This window comes from Panthera tigris, chromosome C2 (assembly GCF_018350195.1).
Source record: "Panthera tigris isolate Pti1 chromosome C2, P.tigris_Pti1_mat1.1, whole genome shotgun sequence".
Lineage (NCBI taxonomy): Eukaryota > Metazoa > Chordata > Mammalia > Carnivora > Felidae > Panthera > Panthera tigris.
Genome location: NC_056668.1, coordinates 123,525,125 through 123,549,712, shown reverse-complemented (window position 1 = coordinate 123,549,712; position 24,588 = coordinate 123,525,125). Strand labels below are relative to the sequence as shown.

Here is a 24,588-nt window from a genome sequence, read left to right as displayed (position 1 = left end):
AGAGCCAGGATCTGAAACCAGCACTCAGCTCCAAGGCCGATTTCATTAACCACTTTATCAACCACTTCTCTTGATGGGCATCTGCTCTACCATAAGATGGGTATGCATTTATTCCAATTCGAAGTTATTTCATCTGTGCATTAGTTATCTATTGGTACATAACAAATTATCCCTAAACACAGCCCCTTAAAACAAAAACGTAATATCTTGACATGTCTGTGGCTCAGGAACACAGGGGGGCTTAGCTGGATGGTCTGGACAGAATCTTCATGAGGTTGTAGTCAACCTGTTAGCCTGGGTTGGTCGTCTCAAGGTTCAATTGGGGCCGAAGGATTTGCTTCCAAACTGACCCATGTGGTTACTGGCAGGGCTGTTTGTTCCTTACCAAGCGAGCCTCTCCACAGGCTGCCTGAGTATCCCCAAAACATGACAGCTTCCCACAGAGGGAGTGTCCAAGTGAATGTGTGAGCACCTAAGACAAAAGCTGAAGTCTTTTTTATAACCTAATCCAGGATGTCACATATCATCACTTCTGCTATATGCTGTTAATCACACAGACCAACTATAGTAAAACATAGGAGAGGACTATACAAGGATGTGAATACCAGGAAGTGAGGCTCCTTGGGAGCCACCTTGGAAGCAACTTACCACAATCTGTTTCCTCATTTTTTGTGAGTGCCTCCTCCACTAGAATGTAAACTTCAAAATAACTTTTTATTTATTTATTTTTTAAAGATTTTATATTTAAGTAATCTCTACACTTAACATGGGGCTTGAACTCACAACCCCGAGATCAAGAGTTGCATGCTCGGCTGACTAAACCAGTCAGGCACCCCTCAAATGCCCTCAAATAATTTTTCAAAAGCAGGGCTCTATCATACCTAAGAACACTACTTATATAATTTTTTTATTTTTATACTAAAAAAATAATAATAAGGGCACCTGGATGGCTCAGTTGGTTAAGCATCCAACTCTTGATTTCAGTTGATGTCATAATTTCACGATTTGTGAGATCAAGCCCCACGTAGAGCTCTCCACTGACAGTGTGGAGTGTGCTTGGCATTCTCTATCTCCCTCTCTGTCCCTCCCCCCATTCGTTCTCTCTCTCTCTCAATATAAGTAAACATTTACAAAATAATAATCACTTCTTTTCTGGTTTTCCAGAAAGCAAAATCTCAAAGGAGATGAAACAAAATTTTGAGCTGAACCCAAAGCTATGAGAGATACACATATCGAGAGGAGTGTTACCTATACATACATCAGCACAGTCAGGAGCAAGTCAGGGGGAACTGAGCCCAAGATTCCTGCATTGACTAGGACTCTGGAAGCATGTTAAAGTGGGTCCAGATCAGTGGCTCTCCCGAGCTCCCAGATACAATTATCTCAAAATAAAATTTTTAAAAAATCACCAATAGACCTACACTAAAAGAACTTCTAAGTATGTACTTTAGAAAGAAGACAAGTGATCAAAGACAAGTCTGAGATGCAGGGATTGTTGAGAAAAAATGATAAACAGGTAGACAAATCTAAACAAACATCATGTAATACAGTATAATGATCATGAAGGCAAATCTGTGGGCTGAAAAAAAGGACAGACTAAAATGAAAATGGGGGCAGCCATTGGAGTTAGAGTATTCCAAGGTTCTTGTGTTGTTTGTAAGAAGAGGTGGGATGTTTAGGCTTTGTTAAGTATGTAATGTAAAATTTCAAGGGTAGTCATTTGAAGAAGAGGAATAGAGCCAATGACTTCTAAGCCAGTAGACAGAAAAAGTGGAAAAAGAAAACAAAACCTAAGTCTACTTTTAAGAATGCAAGAAAGGAGGGGTTTTTGGGTGGTCAGTTGGTTAGGTATCTGACTTCAGCTCAGGTCATGATCTCGCGGTTCATGAGTTTGAGCCTGTCAGCTCAGGTCATGATCTCACAGGTCATGAGTTGGAGCCTGTGTCGGGCTCTGTGCTCACAGCTCAGAGCCTGGAGCCTGTTTCTGATTTTGTGTCTCCCTTTCTCTCTGCACCTCCCTTACTCACACATTGTCTCTCTCTCTCAAAAATAAACATTAAACAATTTTTGAAAGAATGCAAGAAAGGAGAATAAAAAGCAGAACAAAGGTGGGACAATTAGAAAGCTAAAGATAAAACAGTAGAGACAAACCAAATACACTAGTAATAATAAATTGACAATATATAATTCAAAGTGGGATAGTTCAAAACACCCCTCTTCATTATTTTTAATAAATTTATACCCCCTCCACCCATTTCTCCCCCCATCAACCTCTGAAGACCACCAATCTGTTCTCTGTATCTATGAGCTTATTTTTGCTTTTCTTTTTAGATTCCACCTATAAGAGACATATACATTATTTGTCATTCTCTGTCTGACTTATTTCACTTAGCATAGTGTCCTTGAGGTCCATCCATGTTGTCACAAATGGCAGAATTTCCTTTTCTTTTTCACCTGAATAATAATAATAGTGTGTGTGTGTGGCGGGGCGGATGTCTATACCCAGAAATGAAAGTGCTGGATCATAGCATAGTTCTATTTTTAATTTTTTTTAAACCTCCATACTGTTTCCACAGTAGCTACACCAAATTACATTCCCACTAACAGTGCACAAGGGTTTCCTTTTCTCCGTATCCTTGTCAACACTTGTTATTTCTTGTCTTAGATAATATACATTCTAACAGGTATAAGCTATTCATGTATATAATTTCTATATAACTACAGAGGGTGGACTTGGAAGGAAACACTAAATTTATGTTCATGTTGGCCTTTGGGGAAGAGAAGCAAGTAATGGTGCTGGAGTTGCAAATCAAATAGGGTTTGATCTGCAACATTTTCTTCTATTAAAATTTTTCACTGAGCCAATATTTAATGATGGTCAGTCAATTCTAGGTAGCAGCAATATGGGTATTGTTCTATACTTTTCCATGCTTTTTAAATTTTTCAAAATAAACATGATCCAAATTTTTACAAATCTTTACCAACTGGAACATGTGTCTGTACTGCCTTCCTTTGGCTCTTTGTTCTAATTAAGGGTTTATCTACAAACCCCAATCTCCACATGACTCAAACCAAAACCTACTTTCTCCTGAAATTTTCAAGCTTCTCTTGAAGTTCTACAAAATCACCCTGTTGTACTGCTTCTCCACTTTCTGTGTTTGTGTAGGGAGAGCCACAGCCTCCTTGGGCTGAGGGGAAGATGCCTAAGCCCCAGCATCCTGGCCGGCAGCAAGAGGCTGTTGTTACTGGCACTGGTCTGGACACACAACCCTCTGAGGCCAGAATCCTGGGCCCTGTGCTTGTTTCTCAAGCACTGGTGCCTCTTTCTTTAAACATATCACCAGCGGTTGGGCTGTACCAATACTGGAAGGGCATATGGAAAATTTTCAGTCTTGTAGGTATCAGACTAGAAAACTTTTCCCTTTTATTTTGATCTCTGTTCATACTGTGTAAAAAACTCAGGAAATCAGTCAAATGCATTAACAATTCCCTTTTCAGGGAGGCTGGTCGGTTATGCGTCCTATTCCTGATTTTGGCTTAGAGCAGGAACTCATGGTCCCTGAGATGGAGCCCTGCCTCAGGCTCTGCGCTGACAGCTCAGAGCCTACTTGGGATTCTCTCTCTCTTTCTCTCTGTCTCTCTCTGCCTCTTCCTCCCTCCCTCACACCCCCCCCCCAAATAAACAAACACTTATAAAAAAAAATTCCCTGTTCAAATGGAGGCCCAATGAAAACATGGAGAATGGTGAATGAAAACATTTTTAGCTGCTCTCCTAAAACACATCACTGATGAGGTGTCTGGTTGGCTCAGTTGATAGAGCACATGATTCTTTCTTTTTCTTTCTTTCTTTCTTTCTTTCTTTCTTTCTTTCTTTCTTTTCATTTTAAAGTAGAGCATGTGATTCTTGATCTTGGGGTTGTAAGTTCAAGCCCTACGTTGGTATAAAGATTACTTAAAAATAAAATCTTTTTTCCCATCCCCTTGGGAGAGAGAGAGAGCAAACACACAAAAGCAGGGGAGGGGCACAGGGAAAGGGAGAGAGGAACAGAGGAACAGAGGGAGGGAGAGAGACAGAGAGAGAGAGAGAGAGACAGAGTCCCAAGGAGGCTCCATGCCCAGCACAGAGCCCAATGTGGGGCTCCATCCCATGATGGTGAGGTTATGTCCTGAGCCAAAATCAATAGTAGGACGCCTAACAACTGAGCCACCCAGCCACCCCCAAAATAAGATCAAATTAATAATCTGAGAGTGAGAATAAGTCAAAAGCATGGGGTACCTGGTTGGCTCAGTCAGTAGGACATGTGACTCTTGATCTTGTGGTTGTGAGTTTGAGCCCCATGTTGGGCATAGAGATTAGTTTGCGGCGGGGGGAAGTAGAGTCGCAAGCAGAATCAGCTTGAATGAATACGTTTATACTCAAGTTCAATACCTTTCACCGTGTTTTCTTCAGACTTTCTTTCCATAACAATCCTGTCTGGTAACAAGTGACTATTGCTACCTCTACTGTCCTGGGCCCCTGGGAATAAGTAGGTGGAAAATGTAGCCCAAACTGGTATGTTCCTTAATGCCAGTTATCTGAGAAATTCTACCCAAAGAGAAAAGAGGGGAACAAGCCAGTGGAGGAATCAGACGGCACTGCCTATTTGTGGTGCAGACTTGAGTGTACCTCATGAATGTATTCTGCAGCCCCTGGGCAGAGGAACTTCGCAGGCCTCTAAGGACAGGCCCAGATTTTTCTTCAAGCACAATCAACACTTTTCTATTAACAGGCCCTATTAACATGAACTTCTTGCATCCCACAGGCCTCATTCCACATGCCGGCCCTGCAACTGCTGAAGTGCTTTGGGTCTGTCTGTAATACAAGCACTGGACTATTGTGAAAATTAACAGACAACAATATATAAGGACATAGCAAGCATTCAACAAATTATACCTTTCTGATCATGTAGAGGATATCCAGATTTCTAAAGTTTTACCAGAAAATATGATCCTTCATTAAACAGTATCACTGAGCTGCTTCCCAACCAAGGTTTCCTGGTCCTAGCCCAACAACTCACTAAGGACTAAGAAAAAGTAATTAGGGAGGTGTCTTAGTTAGCCTTGTCCCATCCCTGAAAATTTCCACTCTGGGCCTTTTATCTGCCGCCCCTAACTCATTCTTTCAACATTTATTGAAAACTTTCTGTTCCAGACACTGATTTAGAAGAAAATTACAAATATGAAGAGTCTTTGTCTTAGAAGAGTTTTCAATACAAGGTAGCAAACAAGAAATCAGCGCTCACTAAGCAGAATCCTTGTAACATAATTTGCTTAAGAATTCAATCATTATGACTTTGCAGACTGATTAATCTATTAATACATTGTTTCCTATTGTCTCTCAACTTCCCTTTCACTCACACACTTGCTCAGCATCTTGCACTGTGCTGATGTGGGAGATGCAAGAGTGAGAGCCAAGCACCCATTGCCCCTGCCTTTAAGGACCTCAGTCTACTATTAAATTACACATTAAGCAACAATTACACAAATAATTACACACCCTGGCAGGGACTAAGGAGAATTCCAAGTGCTGCAAGTCTTCAGGGCCAAGTCAGTTTTCCTTAAGAAATGATATCTGAAGAGCAAGCTCAACAAGAAAGTGGAGGATAACTAAGGGAAAAAGCAGGGAGGAGTGCCCAGCAGAGGGAAGAGCATCCGCAGAGGCCCGCAGGGGCGGGGAGAAAGAGCTTGCATCATCTGAAAATCTACACGGGGCCTCATGCCCGCTTAAAGAGTTTGGGTCCTTATGGAAGCGGCCAGAGCCATAAACAGAGGTCAAAGAACGAAGGCCATAATCAGATTTACCTGCCTGGTGGCTTCAGAGAAGACACAGGTTCTGTTTTGGCCACCAGGTTATGCCCGGCGTCCAGCCTTGCGCTGGCTATCAGTGGGGCTTACCAACCTCGGCTGGCGGGACGACTGGACGCGGTGCAGGACTTAAGGTTTGGAGCGGGGAAGGGCGGGGAGGGGTGCCCGTGCAGAGAGCGCTAAGACGTCCTCTGAGGCAGCGGGCGGGGCTGGGTCTGCGGTGCGCGGGGGCGGGTGGCGGCCTGCGCTGGGCACCTCCGGGGACCTGAAGCACCAGAGAGTCGGCGCGCACGGGACTGGCGGCTGCCGAGCTTTCAGCTTACGCGGAGGAGGCGCCCGGTTCTCGGCGAAGGGAACAAGCCTACGCGGCCTAAGTGGCAGAGCCCGAACCCGCGCGTTGCGGGTCCACGACGCAGAGCCTCCCGCGGTCCACGGCGGCCAGGTGAGCCCCGCGGCGCAGGTGAGACGGCCCCCAGAACCTCTGCGCTGGAGCGCGGCGGCGACGGCGGCGGCCATCTCGAGGCGGCAGCGGCGGGCGCTGCTAGCGGTGGGCGGTGTTTACGCGGACCGTGAGACGCCGCGGGTGAGGCCTCAGGCGGTGCTGGGGTGTTCCGGGCGTGTCGCGTCTGCAGGGCCGAGGGCAGAGGCGGGACCGAGCGGCAGGCCGCGGGTCTCCCCTGCCCGGCCAGGCCCTGCGACCTTAGGATAATACACTTCCAGCCGCTTTTTCCATGGACGCACAAGCAGACCGTATTTGTGCAGACCCTAGATCGTGAGGTGCCGTAACATCCTTGGCCAAAGGATGCATTACGGGCAGCTACCCGTGGCTTCGCGTATTTTCCTGCGTCCTTTGTATTGGCCGCACTGGACTGCGTTCGTGTGCGCCAGGCTGGCCGCCGCATCCATCCCCGGGGCCTGGCCCGGGCTGTACGTGCAGTTTGTTGAGTGACCGGACTGTGATTTACTTCGTGGATGCCGCGCCGCGCCCCGCTCCCCCGCTGTCGGTGAACTTGCAGGTGGTTTTCAGTTTGTAGCTATTACAGTAAGCAGTTCGTTGAGCCCCCTGGTTCACGAAGCTTCCTGGCTTTTCTGGAGGTCCCAGGGCTTCACAAGGTTCTGGGCGTACAGTGTCAACACCTACTTGTTGAAAAGTGACCTCCCTTGTGGCTGGCCTTACCTAGAGCTTTTGCTGAAAAGGGAACTATGAATGTGTTAGTAATTTAAAACTGACTTGGGTTTAGCTTGGACATACTATTACAGTACCCAGTACACTTAAAACCCAATTTAAGGCAAAATTCAATCTGGGTTTAGATGAACAGTGGAAACGTCTTAATGTTTGAAGCATACTCTGAAACATGACTGTTGGATCGCTAGGGAAGAGACTTTAAAAGATACGCTGATGTCTAGATACTTAAGTTTTCTTTGAAGACGTAAAAAGTGTTGAGTGAGTGACATCATCTTCATCAGTGAAAAAAATGGAATTTGTTTTTCCATCCTTTTCATTTACATTTTTAAAGTTTTGTTATTAAATAGAGGGAATTTTCTTTGTAATGATCATTTTCCAGTTTGGTCACATGATCCTGAAAATTAAGTGTATGTATAAGAGTTTATTTTTTAAAACTTAAATTTTTTTTTTTTTTTTTTTTTTTTTTTTTTTTTTTTGAGAGAGAGAGACAGAACGGCGGAGGGGCAGAGACAGAGGGAGGCACAGAATCTGAAGCAGGCTCCAGGCTCTGAGCTGTCAGCACAGAGCTGGATGTAGGGCTTGAACTTACAAACTGTGAGATCACGACCTGAGCCGAAGTCGGACACTTAACCGACTGAGTCAATCAGGTGCCCCATTCTCTCAGGTTTTAAAGCCAAGTCTCGGGGCACCTGGGTGGCTCAGTCGGTTAAGCGGCCGACTTCGGCTCAGGTCATGATCTCGCGGTCTGTGAGTTCGAGCCCGACGCTGTGCTGACAGCTCAGAGCCTGGAGCCTGTTTCAGATTCTGTGTCTCCCTCTCTCTCTGACCCTCCCCTGTTCATGCTCTGTCTCTCCCTGTCTCAAAAATAAATAAAAACGTTAAAAAAAATAAAAATAAAGCCAAGTCTCTTCTCTCTCCTTACCCACTTAGCAGGCCAGTATCCTTTCTCTGTGGGACCATTCTGTCCTTCACTGCTTCCCTTTTCAAGGACACTCCTATGGTTCTGTTGTAGTCATCTTTTGGTCTCTCTAGAGCCCCTCACTCTGAGCTTAGTGTCCAGCTGAGTGCCTGGCACATAAGTGACTGATAACTATCAGCAAGGTGAATGAATTTAGAATATGACATGTGTTTATTAAGTCCAGTTTGTAACTTAGAGATGTGTGACAGATATTTATCATTATTCAAATGAGTAATGGAGATATTGGGAACAAGGACAGTTGTGATCATCTTTCAGTTATAGATATAATCACATTTCAAGAAACACTACCAGAAGGGCACCTAGGTCTTTTTTTTTTTTTAACAATTTAGTTGAAGTATAATTCACATACCATACAATTCACCCATTTAAGGTATACAGTGTCTTTTTGTATATTACACTATTAATTTTTTTAAGTAGCGGCAAAATACATATGACATAAAATTTGCCATTTTAGCCATCTTTTTCTTTTAAATGTTTATTTTTGAGAGAGTGAGAGAGTAGGGTAGGGGCAGAGAGAAAGGGGGACAGAGGATCTGAAGTGGGCTCTGTACTGACAGCAGAGAGCCTGATGCGGGGCTCTTGAACCATGAGATCGTGACCTGAGCTGGAGTTGGATGCTTAGCCAACAGCCACCCAGGTGCCCCAGCCATTTTAACCATCCTTAAGGGTACAATTCAGTGGCATTAAGCACATTCACAATTTGGAGCAACCATCACTATTTCCAAAACTTTTTAGCACCTTAGATAGATGTTCCATAAATAAATGAATGTATAAATAAATGTTGATAGTTTAGGGGAAAACTTCAAAAAATAAATGTGATTTTGATTTCTCACTTCCCTTCTAATTTGTTGTGTTGTCTTTTATACTTTTATATGAAAAGTTATTGTAATTAAGATAGTACTATGCCTTTATGTTAGTGTGATAATATTAAAGTCCCTTGTCATGGAAAAACTGGGCAATTCTTTCAAGTTTGAATGCTGAATTACTGAGCTTTATAAGGTCTTTAAAAGTTATAAAGCAAAATTTGAATGATATCCCTAAGCCCACTCTGATGTACAAAGGATGGCTTATCCAAGTTTATATTCTGTTTGCTTCCTCTATTGCTATGTATTCTCTTTGCTTTTATAGGTGCAGGATACCCTCCACTTTCATAGGAGATATTCTAGGGCTTCTAGAAAGACTAGAAAATTTCACAAATTGTTAAGGTGCTACCAAAAAAAAAAAAAAAAAAAAAGATTTATTCTAGCTACAAAGGGTTTTGAAGTTTTATCTAATTTTTATTCTAAAATTTGTATGTTTTCTTTGCCTGTTGGAGTGCTTTTATCAGTACTAATTTCTTCTTTGACATCCTTTTAAAAACAATTTGTGGCTTCTGTTTCCAGCTAAAGAAGTTGGGCAATCTCCCATTTTTAACAAGGAGGGAGCACCCTTGGGCAACTATAGGGAAAAGGCTAGGCCAGAGTAGATTTTGGAAGCAAAAAATAGTTGAGCCTATTTTTCGGTAGGTTTGGCAGGGGTACAGGCTGTTAATCTCAAATCTCCAAATGTGGAGGGTTTCCTATGCATGTGTGAATATGTGTGCTTTTGATTTTAGTAAAATTTAATTAGTATTATAGCCCAGTTAATTCTGGGGTATTTGCATTGGAGTACTGGGCTCTAATTCTGGCTCAGGCCCTACTAGTGACCTGAGCAAACCACATAACTTTTGTGGATTCATTATTGGCACTAGTAAATTAAGTGGGGTCGAGTAAGTGGATAAATTAAGTTTCCTGTTGGGAAACAGCACTAGCATATCCTTGGCTGCTACCTGCAAACTTGTCATTTCTTTGAAGTTCTCTAAAAAAATTTTTAAAAATTTATTATATTTTTTATTAAGTAAGCTCTATACCCAATGTGAGGCTTGAACTTACGACCCCGAGATCAAGAGTTGCATGGTCTACTGGCTGAGCTAACCATGTGCCCCCCCCCCAAATTTTTAAGTTATATATTCCGACATAGTGTATATTCTAAAATTTAATATTATGATTGCATTTAAATTTGTTACCACCCTGTAACATTGATGCTTCCTGAGATGCATTCTGTGTATCCTGGAGTTTTATGTATTCCCTGACCTACACCTCACACCCTTGGGGCTTCTTATACCTTGATTTGAGGAGCACAGGACCCAGAGGACCTCTAGGTCTCTTGCAGCTCTGATGTGGTATAATATTTGGAATAAACTAGAGTTTATTCTCTAGTTTTAGGAAATTATACATTTATAACAGGGAAAAATATGATTGGCCAATGTGCATGACTTAATTTCTTTTCCTGAAATTGGAGGTTGCAATTCTATTGTATGTAAAAGCTGGTTTCATCAGAAACTGCATGCAATTTAAGAAATGGATTGCAAACTTAGAAAAAACCCTTTGCAGATGTTATCTTTGTTGCTCTCAATCTTTCTTTGCTGCAATTCTGCTTTTTTCTTTCCTGGCTGCTAATTGGATTAAAGGCTATTTTGCCAACCATGGCATCTGGAGATGACAGTCCTATCTTTGAAGATGACGAAAGGTAAATGTCTTGCATGGCAGTAAAACTAGCTTTTGAAATTTTCAAGATTGTTTTAATCACTCAAGAGTTATTTATCCAGGCTACTTTTGTTAAGCACACATTTTGTAAAGTTGCAGAATGCTTGGTTTTGCTTTTCTGTGATTTAGAGCAAGGGTAGTAAACACTTGGCATGTAGGTGGCTGCCACCAACATGGCACGTCTTTTCCCGTAGGGCCTGATATAAGGTCTCCAAACCCATCTTAGCACAGAGTTCCTGGCAATCACTTCAAAATGACAAAAAATCCATTTACCATTTCTGATTTAGAGCACACAAAAGACATCAGAGTGAATAAGGAGTAAGATGTAGTTAAAAGAACAGGCTCAAATATATTCTATGTATGTCTTATATAACATGTCATTCACACAGGACTCATATAGGATGAATGTTATATATTTTATACTAACATATTAATATCAAACATACGTATTTAATTTGTGCCAGAAACTTATAACAAAACAGAATCCTTTATTTTTTAAATAAGATTACTATAGTAAGGACAAGAATTACCATTTTCCATTTTTTTCTCTCTTATTATAGGACATTTCTTCTATGACTTTTATTTTTCTTAGTATAATGAATTAGAACCCTTTTTGTTAAAATGAATCCTAATTGGTTTAAGTATGAAATGTTTGGAGAGTTTTTGTTTTGGAGTGAATGGATCTGAGGAAGAAAAACCAGAATTAAATACTGTGCTTTCTAAATGGGGGTGCAGGGGAGAAGTAGAGACTTTTTACTGACCTTTCCAAGCATTATTCTGTAGCCAAGCTTAGAATACTATCCTGGATAAACTGATCGGCTCTTAATCCTATTAATATTAAGGTGACTTTGTTTGGAATTATCCGACTACATACCCATATATAGTAGTTTCATCTTAAAGGAAGAGTGCACAAGAGGGAGAAGATAGTTATATGTACTGTGAGTAGAATTTCTCAGTTACTATCACTTTAATATTTTCTAATTTTATGGGTTAAAAAATCTGATATTTTTACCTGGAAAGTAAATTACTGTTTTTGGTCTATTATAATTGCTTCATTTTATTCCCTTAGCCCTCCTTATAGCCTGGAAAAAATGACGGATCTCGTAGCCGTTTGGGATGTTGCTTTAAGTGACGGAGTCCATAAGATTGAATTTGAACATGGGACCACATCAGGCAAACGAGTGGTATATGTAGATGGGAAGGTAGGGAAAAAATGCTTGATTTTGTTAATATAGATTCTTCATGTATGAATTCAGGGCTTTTCTCTTACAGTGGTTATCTTTATATTTTGGCCTGTATCATTTTGCTGGACAAAGCAAACTATTTATAGTTACAGAATCCATACACTATATAACATTTAAACTTCAAGTGCTTTTATTTTGTAAAATATTTGGATCATGAAAGAATAAAATTATACCTATATAGCACTGCTGTTTACTCACTTTAATTATACCATTTCTTGGGGCGCCTGGCTCAGTCAGTTATGCATATGACTCAATTTCGGCTCAGGTCATGATCTCATGGTTTGTGAGTTCAAGCCCCTCATCAGGCTCCTTGCTGACAGCACAGAGCCTGCTTGGGATTCTTTCTCTCCTTCTCTCTCTACCCCTCCCCCATACTCACTTGCTCTCTCTCTCAAAATAAATAAACTTAAAATTTTTTAAATTATAGCATTTCTATAAATATTAAATTTTCTTCCATTTGTGTGTTTTCAACTTTTATATTTTATTGCTTAGGAAGAGATAAGAAAAGAATGGATGTTCAAATTAGTGGGCAAAGAAACCTTCTGCGTTGGAGCTGCAAAGACAAAAGCAACGATAAATATAGATGCTATCAGTGGATTTGCATATGAATATACTCTGGAAATTAATGGGAAGAGTCTCAAGAAGTATATGGAGAACAGGTCAAAAACCACCAATACTTGGGTATTACATTTGGATGGTGAGGACTTTAGAGTCGTTTTGGGTGAGTGCTGTTTCTGCAGAATTCATTGGCTTTTTATGATGGTTGTTAATTAGTCCCTCTGTGAGAGCTTTGAATAGACAGAGTGTAAGGGTAGGTATATTTTTCTTTTTTTTTTTTTAATGTTTGTTTATTTTCAAGAGAGAGAGAGAGAGAGAGAGTGGGTACACTAGTTGGGGGAGGGGCAGGAGAGGGAAACACAGAATTGGAAGCAGGCTCCAGGCTCAGAGCTGTCAGTACAGAGGCCAATGTGGGGCTTGAACTCATGAACCATGAGATCATGACTCAAACCAAAGTCAGACCCTCAACTGACTGAGCCACCCAGACGCCCCAACGTAGGTGTATTTTTGATGTGTCCTGTGTGAATGAAGTATTCATTTAATTGATATGTGAGAACCAGATTTTATAGTGACAGTTTTGAGGATGATAAACAGGTTAAAAAAAAGAGAGAAATATTGATGTAGACATTTGCTATTTATTATTGATATTTCTATTATTTAATATTATTATATTTGTCTTTAAAAGGATGTGTAAAGACAGTTGGAGGGGCACCTGGGTGGCTCAGTTGGTTAAGCGTCCAGCTTCAGCTCAGGTCATGATCTCATGGTTCATGAGTTTAAGCCCCACGTCGGGCTCTCTGCTGATAGGTTGGAGCCTGGAGCCTGCTTCCAATTCTGTCTCTCTCTCTCTCAAAAATAAATAAGCATTAAAAAAAAAAAAAAGACCGTTGGAAATCTAAGATTGATTAGTAACCAGGGACTTTTTCTCTAGGTAGCAATAGGTTTAGTACTGCAACAGATCAAAATTGTCAAAGTCCAGATAAAGTAGATTAAAAAATAAAAAGTAGTAAGCCATTGATCTTTAAACTAAGTTTTTTTGTTACAGATTGCCATCTGTGTTGTTTCTACCAGGCCTACAAAACTTAAGAGACACATATTTACCAGTTACTATCTTTTCTCTCTTCTGGTACTCCAAGTATTTCCTGCTTCTCAAATCATTAAGACCATTTGGATCATCTCATTAATTCATTGATTCACTTATTTAGATGATATCGAGTACCTACGAAATACCAGTTAGCATATCAGTCACTGAGGATACATAGATGAAGAGATGTTGTCCATACCTGTAAAAATTCTGCAGTCTAGTCAAATGCTAGAAAATACCTTTTAATTTTTTTTAAGTTTATTTACTTTTGAGTGAGGGGGAAGGGGCAGAGAGAGAGGGAGACAGAATCCCAAGCAGGCTCTGAGTTGTTAGGGAAAAGCCCATGCAAGGCTTGAATTCACAAATGGTGAGGTCGTGACCTGAGCCAGAATCAAGAGTCAGATGCCTAACCGACTGAACCACCCAGGCACCCCTACAAATACCGTTTTATAAAAATTTTTTTAAGAATGAAAAATGTTGCTGGGGCGCCTGGGTGGCTCAGTCAGTTAAGCGTCCGACTTCGGCTCAGGTCATGATCTCATGGCTCGGGCTCTGTGCTGACAGCTCAGAGCCTGGAGCCTGCTTTGGATTCTGTGTCTCCCTCTCTCTCTGCCCCTCCTCCCGCTCATGCTGTGTGTGTGTATCTCTCTCTCTCAAAAATAAATATTCAAAAAAAGTTAAAAAAAATAGAATGAAAAATGTTGGGGCTCCTGACTGGCTCAGGATTTTGAGTATGATCTCAGGGTTGTGAGTTTGAACCCCATGTTGGTATAGAGACTAGTTAAAAATAAAATCTTAAAAAAGAATGAAAAATGTTTGGAGCACTGGCTGGAAGTACATGGATTTCGTGGATTGCATTTCTGTGATGTTTCTCTGTTTCTTTTTCCTTTTCTTTAAAAAATATATATTTTTAAATGTTTTATTTTTGGGGCACCTGGGTGGCTCGGTCAGTTAAGCGTCCGACTTCGGCTCAGGTCATGATCTCATGGTCCGTGAGTTTGAGCCCCGTGTCGGGCTCTGTGCTGACCGCTCGGAGCCTGGAGCCTGTTTCAGATTCTGTGTCTCCCTCTCTCTCTGCCCCTCCCCTGTTCATGCTCTGTCTCTCTCTGTCTCAAAAATAAATGTTTAAAAATAAATAAATAAATAAATAAAAAAGTTTTATTTTTAAGTAATCTCTGTACCCAGTGTGGGGCTCAAACTTACAACCCTGAGATCAAGAGTCACATGCTCTACCAACTGGGCCAGCCAGGCACCTGCATTTCTCTAATATTTCCTATACATTGGTAGTTGACTGAAGAATTGGTCAGATTTAGCTTTGATTTTTTTTTTTCTGGCAACACTACTTTATAATTTCGTTATATCAAGAGGCACATGTTGTTTCGTTATATCAAGAGGCACATGTTTTTTTTTTTATGTTGCCAACCTTTAATACCTAATGTTTGTAGCCATTAATTCATTAGCAGTTGCCAAATGGTGATATTCTGGAATATTTCTAAAATAAGAAACTTCCTGTCATCTGTCTGGTTGCACAGAGTTACAATTTGTATAACAAATGCAGAATAACACTTGTTTTGCCTTTACCAGTTTTCAAAATACTGAATTGGAACATATTCTCCTCTAAAGGTGATTGTTTAGGGTTTTTTGGTCGTTATTAACTCATGGATTTAAACAATTTGATGTGTGTCACAACATATTGAAGTTATTATCCTTATTGACCCTCAGATTGTCCCAGTTTTGGCCAATGGTGTATTGTTTAGATTTACTTCTGAGTCCTTTTGACACATCCTTGGTAGACATTGAAAGCTTCCTTGCAATCTGGTATGACAAGATGTCTTAGGCTCATTTGAACATTTTCTACTCAGACATGAAATCACCCCTTTTTCCAAAATGCCCTGGTTTCTAGTAGAGGCAAATGGTATTTCAGGAGCATAATCTGGGCATACGATAAAGATGCTCATTATTTTTAGGAAAGCTGCAGGCAGGCAGAGGGAAGAGGCTCCAAGACGCACATGCTCCAGGACCTCCTATGACTCACTGAATCCACTTCTGAGCAGCAATGACTGAATACTTTATCAGATAGATATGTTCTTTTTTTTAACATACATACTTGAATAGGTGCTATACTCATATGATTCAGAAATCATAATGATGGGAAAAGATATATGCAGAAATTTCTTTCCATCCCTATTCCCATCCACCCTGTTTCCTCAATAAAGATAAGCTTTTTTTTTTTTTTTAATAATGAGCCCTTCCAGTGTTTCATTATTCAGAGTCAAGCAAATACAAATATTTTACTACTGCCTTATTTCATAAAAGCCTCTTGCTTTATTGACTTATTTGTATATTTGGAGGATCCTCTTCTACTAGCACATAAAGAACTTTCTCATACTTTTTTTTATAGCTGCGGAGTAAGTCTCAGTAGTCAGTAAAATAGTTTATTTAACTTATCCCTGACAGATGGGCGTTTGGGCTATTTCTAACCTGCTGCTGTTAGAAGCAGTGTTGGATGAATAGCTTTGTTCACCTGCCTCTTGGAATTTGGTTCACATATCCCTTTAGCATAAAATCCCAGAAGTGGGAAAGTAGGGTCGCTGGGTCCAACATCACTGCCCTTGTTTGAGGAGATGGTGCCCGGTTGTCCCTCCTGGTGCTTCTACTGGTTTGTGCTCCCAAGTACCCATTTCCCCACAGGTTCTCCAGCTGAGCATGGTGTCAGATTTTGTTATTTTTTTTGATATTCTGCTGCATGAAACATGGTATTTCAGTGTTGTTCATATTTGCCTTTTTCAAAATTAAGTGAAGTTGAGCATCTTTTCATGTTTGAGGTCCTTTTGTGTTTCTTTTCTGATAATGCATCTTCGTGTCCTTTGACCCATTTTCTTTGGGGCTGTTGGTCTTTTTCTCAAGATTAGACTTTTGTCTGTGCTGTGAGCTTCACTTCATTTTTCCCAGTTTGTCATCTATTGTATGAGTTTGCTTATGTGTGTACATGGTTTTTTAAACCATGCAGAAATATTCTTTTATGTAGTCAGATTTATCCCATTTTTCTTTTATGGTTTCTGGATTAGCAGGTTTCTTCAGAGGTACATTAATAATAGCTTTAGAAGGAATCTGCGTGCAAGCACATGTCCAGCAAGCACACTAAATAAAATTCCAGTTTTCACCACCGCCATGCTTATTTTAGCACTGTGCTCTCTGATCAGCTGTTGGGACAAGCTGGGTTTCCCTGCAGCTGCGGCTGGTGATGCCTTCCGCTCAGGAGGCCACTAGGGCAACATCTGCCCACATCTTTTGGGCCCCTCTGCCTCTGTCTCCCTTTAGCCCAGCTCAAAGGCCTCCCTCCACTCTCTGAGGCTCCCATCTCAAGGTGTGGGGAGAAAAGGATCCCTGTTAGACTGTGTTCCTGGAGTAGATGGCCTGTCACAATTAAGCCCCTGACTGGCACCTCAGCCTTGACCCCCAGGCAAGTTTTTGCCTCCTGGGCATCCCGCGCACACGGGTCATGATTCTTTCCAGCCTTCGTTATAACACCTACAGGTCATCTTCTGGCTGCTTAATGACTGCAGTCTTCTCTCCTGCCACCTGCCAGCACACTAATATTTACAAGCAAGCCTGGGGAATCTTCCCCCAAAATGCACATATATTGTGCACACGCGCACACATATACATGCCTCCCGAAGTGAGCTCTGGCAGCTTAACCAACAGCCAAGCTTATCATGGCAGCACTTGGCTCCATATCCAGTGCATACCCAGTAGCACCGTACCCAGCACAGCCACCAGCTATACCTGTGTTGTTGGGTTTTTTATGATCCAATAATTTTCCCCAAAGTGAAACTATCGCAAAAAATGAATAGAGATTCTTGTGCTATCCAGTAGGAAATTAAAGGCTAAATTTCTAAGCCTGACGTGCTGTCCAGCCTGTGTGAACCTCGTGGCAGCCTTTCTTGGTGGCCTTTCTGTGCCATCATCCAGGTGGCTCAGTGTGACAGACAGGGGAGTCAACTGGTCACGATGACAGTCCATATGAAAAGTTCCTTCCTCACATTCATTTCTGTGCATCCTCTTAAATACTGAAGTTTGTGCTGCGGTGTTTATTTTGTTTGACAAGGCTTCATCCATTTGTGCTGAGACCATGATTTTCTCTTAAAAGAGTGTTTTGTTTCATTTTTGTTTTGTCTGTGAACCGAGAGTAAACATAGTGTCTTCAAATTTAGGAGAATTTGAAAGCCATGAGTACATTTCAAAATCTAGTATATCAAACTTTTCTTAAAATAATGAAGAGTTAACTTTGAGTCATAGAGTATAATTTTTTTTAATTTGTTACTTTTACAGAAAAAGACACTATGGACGTATGGTGTAATGGTAAAAGAATGGAGACAGCAGTAAGTTGACCCTCTGATTACTTTTAGCACCATGAGTATAGTTGCCATTGAAATGTTGCTGCATTTCCTAATTGTGGAGATTGATAATTAACCAAGGTCATCTCGGTTAAGAACAAGAAAGATGAAGTACCCTTGACTCCAAATTCTGAAGACCTTTCCCAGACAGCGCCTGGGGACAGGAAGGGCATGGAAACACCTTATGTTGCGAGCTGGCATCAGCTCTCACCAGCTGGCACCTTTCTTCGCCTGGACCAGACTCTGTCCTAAAAAGCATCCACACATCAAAAACTGCCCCCCCCACCCCACAAAGTTTGGCCTCCTCCTGTGTTTTTCCAAGTTCAGGTGGGGCTCTATACCTCCACTTCTCAAATCTGCATGCATAGGAATCACCTGGGATCTTGTTAAATGCAAACTGTGACACTTCCCTTGGTGCTGCCAATGCTGCTTGTCGGCCCATGGGTCACACTTTGAATAGGAAGGCTTTACATATACCATACTCAAAGCAGATAGTACTTCTCTAGAAGAAAAGTTTTTGAAAAAGAAGTGCTGCACACAGTGTCGGATGACACAAAGGCAGAGAGGAAAGGGCACTGTCGCAAACCCGAGAAGACAAGTGGAATTTGTAGACCAGCAGTGCCAGGAGGGTACACTGCTCATTGAGGCCAAGCACGACATCCCCGTCAGACCCCAGAGTGTTGGGCCCCTGCCGTCAGCTGCTTGCATTGTTATGTGGGATGGATATTGGGATGAATTCGGTGAGAATGAAGTAATAGTGGTGTGCACAGCACAGGGAGCCAGTGGAGACAGAGGAGACCAGCATGGAAAGCACAGAGTGTGGGACTGGGAGCTCACATCCCTGGGTGGACATTCCGGAGGGCTGTGGGGTCTGCTGGCCAGCAGGGGGCGCCATCCCTTGTACCCACCTTTCATGCTAGCTCAGACGTGGACTTCTGGGCTAGAGGTGACAAGACTCTGCTGTTGTTACGTTTTAGCTAGTTGCACATTGTAGTTGCTGCCATTGTCTCCTTGTCTGTTGTCGGGATAGGAAGGTGGGGAGAGGTGCTTGGAAGGCAGGAGGTCCGGGATGAATTTATTCAACAGGCTACCGAAGACCTGCTGGGTCTTGTGGCTGTCTGCTTCTGAGGAAGTGCCCACGCCAGAAATCAGAAGTTACAAAGATAAATGCTTCTCTCTTTCTTACTCCTGGTATGAATTCTTGAAGGGATATTTAACCAGGGCTCACTCAACGATCCCCAGAGCTTGAGCCACTCACTCTCCAAGTTAAATCCACTGTTAGAGACTTCTTTTATTCAGAGAGGCTTGGTGAGCACTTCAGTGTTTCACGGCCCCTTGTGGAATCCATTAACGTAGATCAGGCACCTGCTGTGTACCCAATGCCACACCTGGTGGTTCTTGCTCTTCTTTCTTTCCTACCCTGGAATTCTCTAGATGCTCAATCAGCGGTTTTTAATCCCCTTCCCTCCCACCCTCAAGGAATTCTCCAGTGCACATGTAAAGAGAACATTGTTTTGTGGTGTTAAGAATGTGGTCTGTGGTCGTAAATAAGAACTTAACGATAATGTTTATCCACAATGTCTTTGTTCTTCAGTTATTAACAGGGAAGCACAAGTGTTTGGACAATAGCCCTTTACAACCCAGTTGCTTCCTTATTGTAACTACAACCTAATTTGCAGTGTGGTGTTGGCAGCTCTGTATCTGGGCAGCCTTCCCCAGCACAGTGCACACCTGAGCTAGTTTATTTTCTCCTTTTTCTTTTCATCTCAAAGCCTCATGACCAAGATTATGTATCTGTGAGATTGTGCCCCCGCAAGGTGTCAGTACACCTCCCATAAAGAGCCATTGGCCAGAATCTTCTCAGAGCTCAGAAAAAGCTCTACCCAGTGCATCCCATGCTTTCATTGGTTGGATAATATCAGCTACAGGACCTTGCTCTGTCCACTTTGGCTGCCAGGAAGCCTATAGCCAAGTTTTAAGTCTGCTTGTCATTTCTTTGCTTTCTGGCAGAATTCACATTTATCCTCCAAGCCTCCTGTTCCTTCCTTCTCTGTACTACTTGGCCCCAATCTTTTTACTCTAGATGTTCAGTAGAAATACAATATGAGCCACAGATACGAGTTTCTTGTATAACTTTTCTAGCAGCCACACTAAAAAGTCTTAAGATGAAATTCATCTTAATAATATATTTGGTTTAAATCAGTATATCCAAAATATTATCATTTAACATGTAATCAACATAAAAAGTTTTTAGAGTTATTTTACATTCTCTGTTTCATTCTCAGTCTTCCAAACTCAGTGTATATTTTACGTTTAAATAGCACGTTGCATTTCAGAGTCCTCACATCTCACGTGCTCAATTGCCACCTGTGGTCGGTGGCTACTGTGTCTGGAAGAACGGGTCTAGACTTGGTAGTATTTGCTTTTATGTGACCTGTGTGTTTTACAGTAAATCACCTTACATTCTGAGGAATCAGATTTTCAGAGTGGGTAAGAACATCCCATCCCTTCCTGAAGGGGGCCCTCAGCAACTATTTCACCACTCTGTGCCTCCACCTCCTCACCTCTTCAGTGTGGATAGTAATAATACTTCTAGGACTATAGTAATAGTACTTCTAGTCTATAGACAGGGCTATGTGAGGACACCCTGAAATAATGCATGTGAGCTGTTCTTGATATAGAACAAGTAACTTGGTATAAAGTATGTGTTTGCTATCATATTTGTCATTTTTACTTTTAAAAATAGTTGATACTGTCTACATAGAACATGTTATAGTCACCTAGCCACGCGGTGTAAGGGTTTTTTTTCCCCTGAAACATAAGATTCTATAATCTTGAGGGGTACAGGTAAGACATTTTCAGTTCATAGCAGAGATGTAAAAGCATCTAGCAATACAAGGTTCTAACTTTAATTTTCCAAAGTTTAACATTTAGCTGATAGATACTTCATTATACTACGCTTTTAGATGGTGTTAATGCTCTAGACGAAGATAAATGTTTCTGGAACACTAATTCCTCCTTCTTTTGTTGGCCTAGGGTGAGTTTGTAGATGACGGGACTGAAACTCACTTCAGTGTTGGGAACCATGACTGTTACATAAAGGCTGTCAGTAGTGGGAAGCGGAAAGAAGGGATTATCCATAGTCTCATTGTGGATGATAGAGAAATTCCGGAGATTCTTGAATGACTTCATGATGGTGCATTTTAATCTTAAGAAGTAAAGATCAAGACTTTTAAATTACTGTGGTAATTAAATATGTTCAAGATGTACTTTTTAGTACACTTAGTCTCCCAACTGTTTAGTTTTTAGTTACTTAAAACGGTAATATTCCAAGGGTCAAAAAAAAATTATGTACAATCATAAAAATTGCAATTTATTTTGTAAATAATGTAAAGTGTTTTAAAGCCAAATGGACCAAAGATATGGACCAAAATCACTAATGTTTTACAAGAGGAACTTTAACTATAATAAACACTATAAAATAAAATGGGTGCTGCTTGATTTGTGTTTCTAAAAATGGATGTCTTTGTATATTTTTAACCTATGCAGATAGTCTCTTTAGTTTAAAGCAGTTGGTACATAATGACATGATTAGTTTAACTGGAGAAAATGAGAAACATTTTCTATCTGGAAACTTAATGTCAAGTCGTGTCACACAAGAATTTAATTAAAAATGGGTTTCTGGAAATGTAGTCATTTTGTTTAATCAGCACAGTAGGGACAAATTAAAAAGAGAAAGAAAACAAACTTCTTTACACCAGCCTGCCTCACTTGCATCCTCAGGCAGTATTTACTAAAGTCAGAGTTGCTGGGACACCTGGGTGGCTCATCAGTTGAGTGTCTAACTCGTCACCTCAGATCACGATCTCATGATTCATGAGATCGAGCCCCACGTTGGGCTCTGCACTGACAGTGCAGAGTCTGCTTGGGATTCTCTCTTTCTTCCTATCTCTGCCCCTCCCCCTGCTTGCATGTGATCCCTCTCTCTCTGTCTCAAAATAAATACGTAAATATTAAAAAAAAAAAAAAAAAAAGCTGCATATGGTGTGGGGAGATAGCAACAGCGGGAAGCAGGCCCACCCAAGCACACTCAGACTGCCTGTCAGGACAGTGAGTGCTTGAGAATTCATTCAGTACTCTTATGGTCTTTCAAGGCAGGATATAGTTTAATAGTAGGACCCTTCATTGCAGTATCTCCTGTCTATTCTCACATGGTAATCCTCTGTGAGAGGAGGGATTGATTCTCCGTTTTCTACACTTGCTCTGTCTGATATGGGAGCCATTAGTCATGTGGCTATTTAAGTAAAATTACATACAATTAAAAATTCAAGTCCTTTATTACACTAGCCACATTTCAAGTGCTCAATAGTCACCTGGGGCTAGGGGCAGCCATATTGGACAGTGTAGATACAGAACATATCCATCATCCTACCATATTCTGTGGGGACAGTACTGGCTGGCCTGGATACATTGTCTCAAGTCTAGTGAGTTGCTCACTAGTGGCGCCGGCAGGATGTAAACCCAGGTTTTTCCTGACCCTGAAGCCCATCCCTTTCTATCTCCCTGCCACTAACCTATTTCCAAGAGATTTGGGGCAGAACAGAGGCACAACCAGGTTCAAGTACCAGGAACAGGAACTAAGGGGAGAACAGAGAGAGGGAAGGTGCTGGCTCCACCAGGTCTGGGGTAGGCAGGCGACATGCTAGGTGGCAGAGCAAGCGTATTAAAATTAGCCTTTGACTATTTGCTTCCTCTAACTTTTTTTTCAAGTCTTCACAACTGGCGGGTCACTATACTACCTTCACAGAAATGATCCCCTGTTCTCCACCCCCACTTTGCATCACAGCCACTGGAAAACTAGGAGAGGAACTAAGAGAGACTCTTCCAAGGCTTCTTCAACTCACATTTGGGTTTGCTTTCAAGTGTTTGGGTATTTTCTTTTCTCTTAAATAATGGGCTTCTTTTAATGGCCGTATTTTATCTGGTACCAAAACAAATGTTTTATTTATTTATTAGAGAGAGAGGGCGCAAGTGAGTGAGGGGCAGAGAGACAGACAGCAGTGGGGGTCATGCACACCCGAAGCAGGGCTCCAACTCACGAACCTTGAGATATGACTTGAGGCGAAGTGAGATGATTAACCGACTGAGCTGCCCAGGCGCCCCCAAAAACAAATGTTTTAGACTTAAGTCCAAAAGCAAAGCAAATGTTGAGGTGCCTGGGTGGCTCAGTCAGTTGAGCGTCCAACTCTTGATTTGGGCTCGGGTCATGATCTCGCAGTTCATGGGTTTGAGTCCTGCGTTGGGCTCCGTGCTGAGCCTTATTCAGCGCAGAGCCTTATTTGGGATCCTCTCTCTCTGCCCCTCCTCATTTGCTGTCTCTCTCTCTCTCTCAAGATAAATAAACAAACTTAAAAAAAAAAGCAAAGCAAGTGTTTTTAGGCACCTTGTGTTGAACTCTAGTTATTAGAGGTCAAAACCTGTTTTCAGTGTGCATCATGTCCCACATCGAATACTTGGGCATACAGTTTGATTTAATCTTTGTGGAAATCAAACCTGGGGACAGGGTTTTGCCTTCGACTTGGTGAACCGATGTTCTGTGTTGTTCATTTGAAGCAGCATGGTAATATAACAGTGCAGCCTGGATTTGAAGTTAGGCACAAGTCAGGTTCCTGAGCCTCAGTCTCTTCATCTTAAAGATAAGAGGCTATTTGTTTTGTTGTTTTAGTTGTTGAATGAGGTATTTCAGATGTGCAACATATAGAAAATAATATAACAGACAGTTGTATTATTTAACTGGGTTATACCATTTACCCAGTTTAGTAACTAAAGCATTACATTGCAACTGAATTGCCATGTACCTTCCCAATTCCCAGTCCTCTGCCTTGCCCAGATAATCACTGCCATAATTTTTTCTTTTTTTTAATTTTTAACATTTATTTATTTTTGAGAGAGACAAAGTGTGAGCAGGAGAGGGGCAGAGAGAGAGGGAGACACAGAATCTAAAGCAGGCTCCCGGCCCTGAGCTGTTAGCACAGAGCCTGACGTGGGGGCTCAAACTCACAAACTGTGAGACATGACCTGAGCTGAAGTCAGATGCTTAGCTGACTCAACCACCAGGTGCCCCTGCCATAATTTTTAAAAAAGATTTTAAAGTAATCTCTACACCCAACGTGGGGCTTGAACTTACAACCCCGAGATCGAGTCACATGCTCTACTGACTGAGCCAGCCAGGCACTCCTCACTGTTGTAATTTTGATGTTTGGCATTCTCATGCAAGTCTATATTCCTTTCCTGTGTAAACATATATCCCTAAACAGTACACAGTACTATTTAAAATTTTAAATATCCTCTTCATGTATCCTTCCTGCAACATGCTTTTTTTCCCACTCAACATTGTTTTTGAGATTTATCTAAGTTGACATGTGCAACTCAAGTTTCTTTTCACTCTTGCATTCAACCATACGAATTTAGTCATCCACTCACCTCAGTAGTTTTCAGATGATCAGTAATACCATCAGCGCTCTAATGAACATCTCTGTGTATGTCCCTTGAGGATATGCTTAAGAGTTTCTCTTGGGCCTTGCTATTTAAAGTGTGTCATTGAACTAGCAGCAACGACATCATCTAGGAGCTTGTTAGGAGTTAAGAATCTCCCGTCCTTCCCCAGGCCTACTCAGAGTCTGTGTTTTAATAAGCCCCCGTGGTGATTTATATGTACATCAAAGATTGAGA

General features: G+C 41.5%; 1 protein-coding gene across 5 annotated transcripts; it reads left to right on the top strand.

Annotated features, from left to right (window-relative positions):
* Positions 1-5,627: 5,627 nt before the first annotated feature.
* Positions 5,628-23,060, top strand: FAIM (Fas apoptotic inhibitory molecule). 5 transcript variants are annotated; one of them, XM_042998523.1, is made up of 6 exons: positions 10,007-10,556; positions 11,416-11,511; positions 11,643-11,775; positions 12,310-12,538; positions 17,792-17,841; positions 22,627-23,060. In XM_042998523.1, exons 3-6 carry the CDS (start codon positions 11,665-11,667, stop codon positions 22,807-22,809), a joined length of 573 nt encoding a protein of 190 aa, XP_042854457.1. In that variant the 5' UTR covers positions 10,007-10,556; positions 11,416-11,511; positions 11,643-11,664; the 3' UTR covers positions 22,810-23,060. The 5 variants fall into 5 exon arrangements, with proteins under 5 accessions (XP_042854459.1, XP_042854458.1, XP_042854457.1 ...); XM_042998525.1 differs by lacking the exons at positions 10,007-10,556; positions 11,416-11,511 and adding an exon at positions 5,628-5,978; XM_042998524.1 differs by lacking the exons at positions 10,007-10,556; positions 11,416-11,511 and adding an exon at positions 6,059-6,286.
* Positions 23,061-24,588: the final 1,528 nt, after the last annotated feature.

What these genes read in the sequence shown, in the direction of transcription:
- FAIM (XM_042998521.1), top strand. Translation starts at nt 10,513, where the DNA reads ATGGCATCTGGAGATGACAGTCCTATCTTTGAAGATGACGAAAG. An exon ending in ATCTTTGAAGATGACGAAAG is followed by an intron (nt 10,557 to 11,642) that starts GTAAATGTCTTG and finishes TTATTCCCTTAG; the next exon opens with CCCTCCTTATAGCCTGGAAA. An exon ending in TGGTATATGTAGATGGGAAG is followed by an intron (nt 11,776 to 12,309) that starts GTAGGGAAAAAA and finishes TTTATTGCTTAG; the next exon opens with GAAGAGATAAGAAAAGAATG.